Below are 13,611 nucleotides of genomic sequence, written 5' to 3'. Positions count from 1 at the left end.
TAGTGGTTGGTTTTTTTGGGGTCTCTTTCTCTGGGGGATCGGTGGATTCTCTCCATTTCTATTTTGCCCTCTGCTTCTAGAATATCAGGGCAATTTTCCTGTAGTAATTCTTTGAAAATGATGTCAAGGCTCTTTTCCTGTTCATGATTTTCAGGTATTCCAATAATTTTTAAATTATCTTTCCTAAGTCTGTTTTCCATATCAGTTGTTTTTTCAATGAGATATTTCACATTTTCTTCTAATTTTTCATTTTTTTTTGTTTTGAAGTATTGATTCCTGATTTCTGGTAAATTCATCAATCTCCCTGAATTCTGTTCTTTGTCTGAAGGATTTGTTCTCCTCAGAGAGTTCTTATCTCTTTTTCCATCTGGCCAATTTTGCTTTTTAAAGCATTCTTCTGACCTCAATAACTTTTTGAACTGTTCTATCCATTTGACCTAAGCTGGTTTTTAGCATGCTATTTTCTTCAGCACTTTTTTGGATTTCCTTGACTAAGCTGCTGACTTCATTTTCATGTTTTTCCTGCATCTCTCTCCTTTCTTTCCCCAGTTTTTCTTCCAGCTCCCTCATTTGATTTTCAAAGTCTTTTTTGAGCTCTGTCATAGCCTGAGCCCAATTTCTGTTTTTCTTGGAGTTTTTAGATGCGGGAGCTTGTGCTTCCTCATCTTTAGACTTGAGTATTTTGATCCTTCTTGAGCTCATTTGCAAAATATTTCTCAATGGTCTTCCTTTTGTTTCTCTGCTTGCTCATTTTCCCAGCCTGGGCCTGGTTTGGGGTACTTCCTGAGCTTCTGGGGCACTCCCACAAGGGTCTCAGTGTGTGAGGCTCTGTCCTCCCTCCTGGTTTGTGAATGACCATAAGCGCCTCCCTCTGCCAAGGGGCTGAGGTAGGGGGGCCCTGCTGTTCTATGGGGGGCCTAGACTGCGATCAGGATCTGAATGTGGTCAGAGCCCCAGAGTCCTTTTCCAGGGGCAGAAGACCGAGCTCGCAGAGAGGGTAATTTTTGAACCAGGATTCATAACCCTTTTTATGTGTCAAACACCCCTTGGATAGGCTGGAGAAGCTGTGGACTCCTCAGAATTGTGTTTTTAATGCATAAAAGAAAGTATCAATTATATTGAATTATAGCTATCAAAATATTTCGTAAAAAGTTCAGACTCATTTTGGATAACAGCAAATGGATGCTATTAAGCATGAGTATCCAGTACTTTGTACTCCTTGGAAAGAAAACAACGTTCTGTAATATAATATATTGGATTTCCATGAAATTCTACCAGACTAACTCTTGTTAGTCTCCTTTGCGGTCCCATCCCCTCTGTGTGAATTGTGGGCTCTATCCTGGGCTCTCTTATTCTCTTTCTATTCTCATTTCTGGGGGGGTCAGTTCTTCTCATCACTTTAGTTGTCACCTCTAGGCAGAAGCCTCCCAGATCTATGTCTCCTGCCCAGTTCTGTCCATCTGTGCCTAAAGAGCAGCTTCAATTCAGTATTCTAAATCATAATTTGTTTTCGTTTTCTACTATTCCCATTCCTCATCCTTATTTCTCTCTCTTTCATTCCAGTGCACCATCATTCTTCTAGTCACGAAAGTTTGCAGTAAAAGCTTATACAGTTCCCTGATTCTTCACTCTCTTTTCACCTTTCAGTTTGGGTCACTCCTCTCTGTCTCCTCTGGGCTCCAACCCTAGCCATCCTCATCCACATCCTCCTGCCTCTTGGCTGCAGGAGTGCAGGACCCTTCAAATGCTTCCCCTTCTCAGCCCAGTCTACAAAATGAGAGAGAGAGAGAGAGAGAGAGAGAGAGAGAGAGAGAGAGAGAGAGAGAAAGAAATCTCCTTAGATGCAGGCACTGCTTCATTTTGTATTCTTGGCACCTATTAGGTACTTATTATCAATGCTTATTGATTGATTCTACAATATCAGTTCTCAAAGGTGGGTTGATAAATGAATTAACAATACTAAAAGAATAAAATCCAGAATCTTTTAGAAAATAAACACTCTTAATATTCAAAATATATAGAAATTTTACACAAATTTATAAGATTGGGGTGGCTAGGTGGCGTAGTGGATAAAGCACCTGCCTTGGAGTCAGGAGTACCTGGGTTCAAATCCAGTCTCAGACACTTAATAATTACCTAGCTGTGTGGCCTTAGGCAAGCCACTTAACCCCGTTTGCCTTGCAAAAACCTAAAAAAAAATTTATAAGATTAAGAATGCAATAAAAGGTTAAGGAATATAAGGAAATAATTCTCAGAATTCGTGCAGTTATAAACAGTCATCTAAAATTTGTTCAGATTTCTCACTTCTGGAGAAGAGTAAACTAAATCTGGGTTATCATAGGATCATTAGTGTAGAACTGGAAGAATTTCAGGAGCCATCTAGTATAACCTTCTCTTTTTACAGGTGAGGATATTGATCCTGTGAGAGGGAGTTTCACTCTCATTAAATTAGCAAAACTGGATATTAGATGTTGGTGGGGATGTGAGAAAGCAGGTTCATTAATTTACTGCTACTGAAGTTAGGAATTGGTCTGTTTTGCAAAGTGATCTGGAATTTTTATGCAGGAAAAAATTATAAAATTGTTTTTATGCTTTGATTCTAACATCTCCCATATTGAATTTAAACTCCAAGGGGGTTACTGGCAGTCAGAAATGTTCACATTAACATTATTTGCAATAGCAAAAGTTGAAAAGAAAAATAGGAAACAAGCTATGTGCCCAGTGATTAGGGAAGAGCTGAAGGAATTGTAGTTTATTCATGTAATGGTATATTTCTGTATAGTGAGAAATGGTGAATGGGAAGAATTTATGGAAAAGTGAGAAGACTTCTGTGAAGTGATACTATGGAGTGAAGAAGTAGAACTCAAAAACACAATTACTACAACCATCTAAATGAAGACTACTTCAACTGTCAGTGAAACTCAACTCAAAAACACTGGACACTCAATGGATAAATTGTCAAAGAATATGAACTTGAAAATGAAGAAATCAAAGCTATCAGCCACCATATGAAAAAATGTTCCAGTCATACTTAGAGAAGTGCAAATCAAAGCAGCTTTGGAGTTTTACTTACATACCTGTCAAAGGGCAAAGATGACAAAGAGGAGACTAACAGAAATGTTGGAGGGGCTATGGCAAAACAGATACACAGAGCATTGTTGATGGAGCTGTGAATTGGTCTAGCCATTTTGGAAAACTATAAGCAAGGCTACCTCCAAATATACAAAAATGTGCATAAATGCCCTTTGATCCAGAATACTACTACTACTACTACTAGTCCTATACCTCAAAGAAATATAAAGAAAAAGGAAAGGCATCTAGATAATACAAAAATATCTGGGGAAGCTCTTTTTGTGGTAGCCAAAGATTAGAAACTCAGTCCTCCTATTGAGCCATGGCTGTACAAACTTGCATATGACTATAATAGAATATTACAGTGCCATAAGGCATGATGAAGTGGGCAATTTCAGGGGAAACTGGAACAACCTACATAAACTGATAAAGACTGAGCAGAATTAGAACAATTTAAACAGTGATAACATTGAAAACTAACTTTGAGAGACTTTAGAATTTAAATCAACAAAATAATAAAACAGGAGTCCAAGGGAATGAAGATGAAACATGCCTTTATCTCTTGGGAGTGGGAGGGGGAAGAGGGAGACAGAGAGAGATAGAGTCAGAGAGAGGTGATGAAATGAGGAAGCAGAGAGAGACATGTAATTCAGATATGATTAACATGGGAATTTGTTCTGTTGGGCTGCACGGCTACATATGTATTGTTTGCTTTTATTTATTTTTAAAAATTTGCTTAATGGAGAAGCCAAATAAGATTGCATAAATCTTATAAATAAAAACTAAGATTAATAAAAATTCTTGTTAATTGAAAATGAAAGGGGCGGCTAGGTGGCGCAGTGGATAAAGCACCGGCCCTGGAGTCAGGAGTACCTGGGTTCAAATCCAGTCTCAAACACTTAATAATTACCTAGCTGTGTGGCCTTAGGCAAGCCACTTAACCCCATTTGCCTTGCAAAAACCAAAAAAAAAAAAATGAAACTTTAATTGAATAAAATTGATATTGAGCATACACCCATCCTTTTAGCAGACAGGAGACAAACAAGGTTGCTTGTATGATTATCAGTCACAATCATTCTTTTATGCAATTTTACTTAACTGTATTTGAGGGATTATATGTTGTAGAGGATTAAGTTGTACATCTGCAGGGGTTTTGCATTATATATCTAAAATTTATCAATTAAAAATTTAGCATGAGATTAACAGATCAACACTTTTACTATTTAATAAAAACAATAAAGGTTATATGAAATATTTTTCTCATTATAAAATTATAATTATTATATTGTTATATAATTATAAAAAACTTATCAAGAGAATAGATTTTATATAGCTAAAGGAAGTTGCTTAAGATTGATATTTTAAATAATGTTAAATTCCAGTGCCTTCTTTCTAATGGATTCTCAAAAATATTTGTTGTTAATGCTGTTGATAAAATGTGCAAACAAATGAAATGATTTTTTGTCATTTAAAGTTATGCGTTAAGAATAGCAACAATAATAATGGTGTAGTAATAATGAGAATGTGTCATTCTTTTATATCATACCTTTCTACATTTTTGACATGTTATGAGATTTGTATCCTAATAATAAATTATTAATTGCATTTAGCTAATGGTACTAGTGCTACTATGAGTTATTACTATATTCATCTAAACTCTGAAAACAATAATATTAATAATAACGAATGTAGAAACATACACTTTTACCAACCCATACAGATCTTCAACAACCAATTCTTCCATATTTTCCGAACAAGATTCCCTAAATACTGAATCAAATAGCCAATGTTCTTGGCTCCCATAAATTGTCCCTGGGCAAGTAGAGTTATGGACACACACGGCACATTGCAGGATGAGTTGTAAAGGGGTAGTGGATGACTGGAATTTGAAGCCAAATATTATAGTTCTTACTGTAGTTTTTCCTTGAGGTGTGGGCAGCATTTGATAATGGAATTGAAATCTATTTCCTGACCATTGGCAGACCTCACCATTTAGTTCATAATCTTCCTTTTGTCTTGTCTCTTGTTTAGTATATATGACCTTGCATTTAAACCCGACGGAACTCAGCTGATTTTGGCTGCAGGAAACAGATTACTGGTAGGATTTATTCGGCATTTCCTTTTATAAAGTGCTTTTTCTTTCCTTCTCCTAAGTGCTCCTCAAATGTGACCTTTTTTGAGATAAAAAGGATAGGGTGGAAAAATCAATCATTACTTTTTAATGGGGATGGAAATGGGTTATTTAAAACAGGTAGGTAAGAATCAAATGGGATCCTGTGAAATAATATATTCATGTCACTCATTAATTGTTCTCTTTCTGGTCTAAGATAACCAAATGTAAATAGAAAATAGCTAATCAAGGCTGTGTGAGTAGAATTGGCAGCAGCTGATATTTTCTTTTTTTTTTTTTCGGGAGGAATTCAAGAAATAGGGCTGGAAGGGGCTTTGAGAGTATATGTTGTTAGTCAGTGTGACAGCTCTCTGCCAGGATTGTATCCAATCATTCTAGGAGGACCAGAGAACTAGAGAACTAGTTTTTCAGTGTATTTTAAAATTCAGTTACTTCTGGAATAAAATTCATTTTTGGAAACTTCATTATATTGTATCTAATTCCTCTTATATGTTTAACCTAAAACTTTTATATGATACTTAACCCCTGCCCCACTCCCCCATCCCAACTTTTTAAAAAAAAGTTCATCTATTTCCTCTTGTTCAACTTTCCCTGGAAATGGTGTAATTAAGTTCTATTTAATAACTTTATATCAATTGCTTCCCTTATTTCCTTCCCCAGGCTAAACAACTCAAGCTCCTGTAGTGTTTCATTTTTTAAGAGTGGATTTTCATTGTTTTTTTTTTTTTAATATCATCTACATTTCCTTTTGTATGTCTGCCTTCTCTGCCTCCCAGAGAGCCACCCTTTACACAAAGCATAGAGAGGAAGAGAAAAAAAGGTCCTGGGAAACCAAATGACACTTTGACCAAGTCTCACCTTATCTTTTGATGTTAGCTGAGGGGTCCCCTGGAGCTGCCTCATACTTTTTCCCCAGGGATGGGTCCCTCCAAAACTGACCTTTCTGTGATTACTTCATTTCAGCAACATGAATTAAGCCTCCCCTTCTTTGCTTGGGGGAGCTGCTCTCAGGAGGCTGTGATTGATTATCTTGAAATCAGAGAAGTGTCAGAGTACAAAGAAATTGTTTATATGGGACTTTAGAAACAGGAACAGCTTAGAATTACCCTGAGCCTTGACAAGTGCTCCCCCTAGAAAACATCCATTCTGCTCTCCCCACCCCAGCCCTTGTCCCCTGCTTCCCCCTCCACTCCCTCTTTTTCCCCCTGCCATATGGGAGGTGGCTGGTATGAACAGAGGGCAGGACCAGGCATTAATCCAGTCTTTGTGTCTACACCCCAGACTTCTGCCCTTATTAAATCACTTAATTTTTGAGCCTTGGTGCATTGTCTGAAATTATAAAAAATCTCAGGGTGTTTATGAGGGCTCCAGGAGATAATCTCTCTGGAGGCACTTTAGAAACTGGGAAAATGAGATTTGCAAATTATTATTATCATGTCTTAGGTGTCAATTCTCTTACATTTGAGGGGAGAAGTAGAGTTTTTGGTTAATAACTAGCTCAAGTTTCTCAGTGAGGTTGTGGAGGTCTGGCAGATCTTTGGCCAAGGACCAGTCCCTTAAGCATTCTCCCCCTTAGTTTCCTGGGAAGGAATAGCCCTCTGGTCCTTACAATGGAAGACTTCAGGCTTTCTTGGTGGTAGTGCTCAGGTCCGTAGAATTTGGGGTGCCCTAATCACCTCCTTTTGCCAGGGGACCTTCTTCAGTTCCTTTTTCTTAACCACCAGCACTGTCCTAGGCTTGCTCTCTGGACATTGCAGTGCTTCTGCTGGCACAGCTAAAAGAAATGGTAGCCTGGGAGTTCCTTGTGGCACTCTTGTTCAACGGTATAAATGGACATTAGTGCTTCTTTCTCTGGAGGTTTGAACAACCCAACTTTCCTTTTTCCTTGTGTCTCTAGTCCCTGGCACAACATCTGCCACCTTGTAGGTCCAGAAGAGATATAGCCCTTGGTCTTACAAGTGACTGCCTTTTCTTCTTTTTCTTCTCTAGGTTTATGACACGTCAGATGGGACCTTAATTCAGCCGCTGAAAGGGCACAAAGACACGGTGTATTGTGTGGCCTATGCCAAGGATGGTAAGAGGCCTCCTACCTTCCTGGTGCCCACTGGCTCCTGTGCACATCCCTCCTGAGGTGCTTCTGGGCACCCTCAGAATTTAGCCAAGTCAGCTTTTTAGGAAAAAATGATCATTATCACATAATGATCTGTGAAGTGGTTCATTTCTTGTTCTTCATTGAATCTGTCAAGCATCTTTTATGGGTAACAATTCTGTGATTTTTTTCCCCCAACTATTCAGATTGTCCCTCTTTTAGATACCTAGAAAATTGGTTTTTCTGAGATTTTTCAGCATCATGTTGCCCCTAGTGGATTTCCTCTTGTGTCCTTGGCTTAGTCCAGTTCTTTTCCTAACTCCGATTTTAAAAGTGCCATTTCTATTAATTTATTGAACCCATCCAAAACTGAGTTCTGAAGAGTTGTGTTCCTTTATAGGCCCTATCCAAACTTCCTTTACCACTTATCATCCTCTTATATGTTCTTCTGTAATGTTCTGAAAACGAATGTTTTCCAGATTACTCCATTTGTCCAATAAGAAGATCAAGCATTGGCTGGCAGAGAAAACTCCTAGGCACCCTAGCTTTTCTATTGTAGTGGCTTTTGAAATGGTGATAATTAGCATCATTACCAAAAAAAATAGGAAATGGATTTTTAGGTCCAATTGGGCTGTTGGAATTGCCTAGGGTTTCTTTTTATGTCTTTTATTTCTCCTACTTTGATGTTGAACCTTTGTTCTAACTTCACAAAGATAGCTGATTCAGAACCAACTTTTGTGTGGCAAACCACTTATTTTCTGATTTTTAAGTTTTAGTTGTTTCCATTTTTGTGATATTAAGTGCTGGCCATATTTATGGTCTCTCCCAATTTTCTCCTGGAAGAAGGTCTTGGTTTATAACAAGGGTAGGGAATGTTAACCCATGGGCCTGGCACTGCCATGGCAACTGCAGGTGGGACTTGAAATTTAATAAATCCAGATTTTTAGGGGTAAATTAATTAAATGTTTGACCATGTATAGCCCAAGAATGATGTTACAAATGTCCAAATGGCCCGTGGTAGAAGGAAAGTTTCCTACTCCTGGTTTATAAGATCATAAAGATCTTTGCTCCCTCAGAATCCTCTTTCACCACTGTGCAGTGCAATTCAATCCTATTCAACAAGTCTTCTTGAAGTGCTGTTCGTGGACAAAGGATTAAGACTTTGTACAAAGGACTACATACCCTGTGTGGGGATTCAGACAAGAGTGAGAATAAGTCCTGTTTGAGGCAGCAAGGGACACCAATGTACACAGAGCACTAGGCTTGGAGTTGGGCTGAATTCAAATCCAGCCTCAGACTTTCTAATCAATAGACCCTGGGTGAATCATTGAACTTTTGTCTGTCTCAGAGGTAGCAGTTTTGACATAAAGACAATGGGAGCAGCTCTTAGTGTGAAACATGTAAAATAATGACAGCCCTGCCTGCCCTCCCTGGACTGTTGTCAGGCTCCTGGTGATGATGATCGTGATGCTGTTGGCATGGTATAAGTGAACGTTAGTGCTTCTTTCTCTGGAGGTTTGAACAACCCAAGAGAGCCAGGTGGTTTGGAGTGTGTCTGGAGAGGCCCACTAGATGCTGGCTTTTCCTGGCGGCATCTTGCACTCTGCTCTCAGCCTTTTCTTGCTGTGCCTCATGTGGGTCCCCCCACATCCCACCTCCTCACTTTTGCTCTCCCTCTTTCTATGCCTGGAGCATTCTGGCTTCAGACTTCCTTTGAGATCCAGCTCAAGAGCTGCCTTTCGCAGGATGCTTTCTCTGGTTTCCCCACCATGAAGGTCTCCCCCATCCAAGGTTCCTGGGTCTCTCTTGCTTATGTTAGCATACATGGGACCATGGGCACCGTGTTTCTCCAAAGAGCTTCTAGACAACAGGGACTGTTTTGCTTGGTCTTTGCATCTGTAGGGACAGGCTTAGTAAACAGCTGGCAATTCATCCATGCTTGTTCATTATCTCTTTGATTAGCTAGGAGAGATAACGTAGTATCCCACATAATTGTTTCTTGTTGGTTTTGGGGACTACCTTAATTAACTATGACAGCTCCTTCATCTGCTTTTCTTACTTTTTCTTTTTTCTTTTTTTTTTCTTTTTAGTTTTTGCAAGGTAATGGTTTAAGTGACTTGCCCAAGGTCACACAACTAGGTAATAAGTGTCTGAGGTCAGATTTGAACTCAGATCCTCCTGACTCCAGGGTCAGTGTTCTATTCACTGTGCCACCTAGCTGTCCCTTCATCTACTTTTCCAAGGAGAACCCAAGACCTGTTCTTCTACTTAACTGCAATTTACTTATGTATTCTGGCTTTATTTATAGTCAGAATGTTAGTATTGAGTTATTTCTGTTCTTCTAGAAGCAGTTAAAGAACTTTGATTGTGGCACTAATTGTTAAACCAACGTCTGTAGTCAGTCTAGAAACTGTCTGCTCCCATTTCCTCCATTCTGTTACCACTACTGAAAAAGTCAAGGGGATTGCCAAGATCAGAGGTTGCTGTGGGCCAAGTCCACAGGTTCTCTGGGTGTGGAAGCAAACCTTTGCTAGCTTGGTCTAGAAGAGGTGTCGTGACCCTCAGTTGACTCAACCTCCACCAGGAGAAAGCTCTAGAGCTCATCTTCTGTTATGTATTTCCACTTTTTCAAATTCAACCTAGAGGGGCCGGCAGCACCATCCAGGGGAAATAGAGCTGGAGGCAGGACCAGGTATCAAATCCTGGACTTCCTTTTAATATCTCCCGTGACTTTAGAAAATCTGTGAACCTCTCTGGACCTCAATTTCTTCATTTGTAAAAACAAAAGGGCTGGACTAAATGACCGACCAGTTTTCTTCAGGCTCTTAAACTTATTATCCTAAGCTTCTGTATTGTAAGAAAAAAAAAAGATGGCAAAGGAGACACTGCTTCAGAGACTGTCTGAGTTTTAAAGGACCTCAGAGACCGTCCAGTCCAAGCTGACTCCATCAGATTCCCCATTGGCACCTATCCAACCTTTTGTCTGCTTTTGAGGCAAGGATGCTCTGAGTGATTCTTGGAGAGACTACTCCTACACTCTCCCACCAGAGCCTTAGAGGGGTCCTCGGGAGCCTCTAGTCATTGTGATAATTGTTGGAACATAGATTTTACTGGGGTCTTGAATACTGCATCAAATGGAATGAAGTATTCCACTAAATGGTGTTTCTGATGGCCTTTCACTAAAATTCAACAACTGCATCTTAGGTACCTCTCAAGGTGCCAGACCCTATGTTAGGTCCTGGGCCCACAAAGACAGAATCAAATAGATCTTGCTCTCAAGAAGCTGGACAGATTCTTCTGGACCAGGACAGCTCTATTGACTGCCAGGTCTTTGTTTACCTGCCTCTTGAAAGAGCATCTGTGAGCTAGCCTTTTGTGTAGGGTCAGTTATTTAATTAGAGAGAGAATGTCAATATTGAGCCAGTTCATTTCTTCCAGTAGTAATAGTCATCTTGACACATGAGCTATTCTAAGTAAATTAAGACAGTAGCTGTTCCCAGTTCTTGCCTTTCCCCCCTACCACTTTCCCCATTACTTTGTTCAGAGTTCTTGTCATTCCATCATATTCTGCATCTGCTAGTCTGCCCATGTTCTATCCTGACTAGGAGAGTCTAAACTCCTTGGGGGCAGGGATTGTGACTTTTTCAACTTTTCTGGTCTGAGTATGGCTCTTAGTAGTTGCTTCATAGGTATTTGCTCTTGAATAGAGACAAAGAATGCTGTAATAGTCAAGCAGGAGCTGAGACCAGAGTAAGCTGGAAATGATGAAAGAAGGTTTTATTGGAGGAGATGGGCCTTGTATTAGTATCTGTAGGACAGGCCAGGTGGGCACAGGAGGAGAGAGGCTGAGAGCAAGCCACCAAATGGGCAGAGTCCTAGGAACGGTCTCAGAGGGTTCATTCTGGTACACACAGCCTGACTGGATTTAGGGCTCCAGCTTCTGAGGGTGGGTCTTCTCATAGGGCTTATCCCTTGGTAAGGGTTTGGGGTTGTGGATGATGATGCAGTGTTGTGGTCATTGCTGCCAAAAACAGCCTCTGCCCAAAGGGAGACCAGTTTCCAGTAGTCTCTGATTTGGGAGGGAGTAGGAAAGGGATCCTTTCTGACATTTTTGCTCAGGATCCCAGAATTTAAACTTATTCTAGTATTTTGAGATGGTTGTTTAAAACAAACATGAGTTAACATGAAAGGTTTTCTTTTTGAAAAAATTTTAGGCAAGCGTTTTGCTTCTGGATCAGCTGACAAAAGTGTTATCATCTGGACAGCCAAACTGGAAGGTATTCTGAAGTACACGTACGTCATCTTTTTTTTTTCCCATTAGTCTGACTCTTTTCTTTTTGAATGAGACCTTTAAATCTTTCATGCAGAACTCTTACTGTAAAGGTTTGACCCCTGAAATGAATTTCTAAATAGTGTGAGAGGGAGGGTGAGGGTGAGGGTGAGGGTGTGTGTGTGTGTGTGTGTGTGTGTGTGTGTGTGTGTGTGTAGGGGCTGGGATGACATTCCTATACTCTGACACAGATGTCAGAAGTGAAAAGCATGAAAGCAGAGAGCTGAGAGGTGATGAGTGCCCAGCCCCACCCCCCAGCCTCAGTTTTCACAGTCCCTCATGTACTGATGATGCAGTTGAATTCACTAGGCAATTTCACTCTCTCACTCTCTACATCTTTATCCTATCCCCCCCTTCCCCAGCAGCAAATCCTTGTTCTAATCCCAGAATGTCTTATGGGGAAGCTGACTTTAAGACTGTCTCTCTATTGGTTAGGTTTTGAAGAACTAGTGGTAGGATCTTGCTTTGAGGACTTTTTAGTTGAAATCATTGAAATGTGGTGTGTATGTGTGTGTGTGTGTTTTCTTCCAGACACAACGATTCCATACAATGTGTCTCCTACAACCCTGTCACCCACCAACTTGCATCTTGTTCCTCCAATGACTTTGGTAGGTTTGATTTTCCAAAGTTCTGTCCCTTGAATGACTGTATCCACTGTGAAGCCTTCAGGAGTGGGCTTAAATTACCCTCAGATCTAAGAATGGTGTGGTGGCTATGGATGTTACTTCTCTACTTTGACATCATTTCAGAGATAGTCAAACATTGTGAGAAAAAGAATCTTATAAAAATGTGTTAAGAATAGGAATTAGTCTCTTTTAACTTTAATAATATATTATTTTTTCTCAATACATGTAAAAACAATTTTTAGCATTCATTTTTTAAAAAAGTTTGAGTTCCAAATTCTCTTCCTCTCTCCCTCCTCCCCCTCTCAAATAGAAAGGATTCTTGAGAGTGATTGGCTCTTAATGGAAGTCTGATGGCCTTGCAGAAGGGACAGGGAACATGTCTAGTGCCCTGAAGGACTAATGGAGCACAAAGAAAGAAATCATTCATTGTTCTTTCAAGGACAAATCAGTCATAGGAGGCATCTGGGTTTTACTGCAACCATTGTTATCTTCACTGAAGTTAGTGTGTAGTAATAGTGATAATAGTTGGCATAGTGCTTTAAGGTTTGCAAAGCATATGATATATAGTTGTCCATCTGATCTACACACAGCTCTGAGAGATGCTATTATTGTTCTTGTTTTACAACTGAGGAAACTGAGCCTGAGACTGAGACCTTGCCTGAGGTCAAGGTCTGTGGTAGGTTTTGCCCTTGGGCACTGCGGCCTTCAGTCTAATATAGGAGGATGACAGAAGGCCTGGGTCTCAGCAAATTTGGGCAAACCATTTAAATCACACTTAAGTTTCTGTTTCCTTCTCTGAAAAATAGGGTTGTACCCACTCAGCTGACTTTATGGGGTTGTAGTTGGAACAAACAAGAGACTCTAGCTGAGGTCACTTAAAAGCCCTAAGTCACTTTATAAGTCGAGTTGCTGTTAGGCAGGCCAAGAACAGGGAAGCCAAGGTAATGCCAGAGAGTGGACAATATAGAAGTGGTTTTCTGACAACTCAGAATTTCATTGTAGAAATTTTTGCATCAGGTTTATCTTTTATTTTCTTTGACTCAGTCTAATAGAATTTGTTTCTATTTCTTGAACACAAATCAGCCAACAGGAGCAGGCTCAGGAGCAGGTGAAAGCTATTTTGCCATGGAGTGAGAAATCGAGAAATTATTTATTTTGAAACTTTAAAGTTTGTCTTTATTATATATGGAACCCACATAGAAACCTAATGTTTCACATAATGGGTTTGATTATTTCAATGTATCTCATAAATTCAGAGCTCACTGGTAGTGTTTTAGCATAAGATAACTGAGAGAACCTTAGAGTTAGAAGCAAACCCTGTTACTGACTTGCTCTAGCGACCTGGCCAAGTCAGGCCTCCTCT

The 13,611-nt window shown here is 39.8% G+C and overlaps 1 protein-coding gene across 2 annotated transcripts in view; it reads left to right on the top strand.

The window, feature by feature from the left end:
- Positions 1–13,611, top strand: part of IFT122 (intraflagellar transport 122) — an 84,966-nt gene that overhangs the window by 10,986 nt on the left and 60,369 nt on the right. For both annotated transcript variants that reach the window (XM_074198510.1, XM_074198511.1), the window contains exons 2-5: positions 5,104–5,170; positions 7,193–7,277; positions 11,507–11,585; positions 12,154–12,230. In XM_074198510.1, coding sequence (XP_074054611.1) covers positions 5,104–5,170; positions 7,193–7,277; positions 11,507–11,585; positions 12,154–12,230 — 308 coding nt within the window. The remainder of the gene's footprint in view (positions 1–5,103; positions 5,171–7,192; positions 7,278–11,506; positions 11,586–12,153; positions 12,231–13,611) is intronic.

This window comes from Macrotis lagotis, chromosome 8, assembly GCF_037893015.1.
Source record: "Macrotis lagotis isolate mMagLag1 chromosome 8, bilby.v1.9.chrom.fasta, whole genome shotgun sequence".
NCBI classification, from domain to species: Eukaryota; Metazoa; Chordata; class Mammalia; order Peramelemorphia; family Peramelidae; genus Macrotis; species Macrotis lagotis.
Note: the sequence above shows the minus strand (reverse complement) of the source record. Positions and strands in the feature narration are given on the sequence as shown.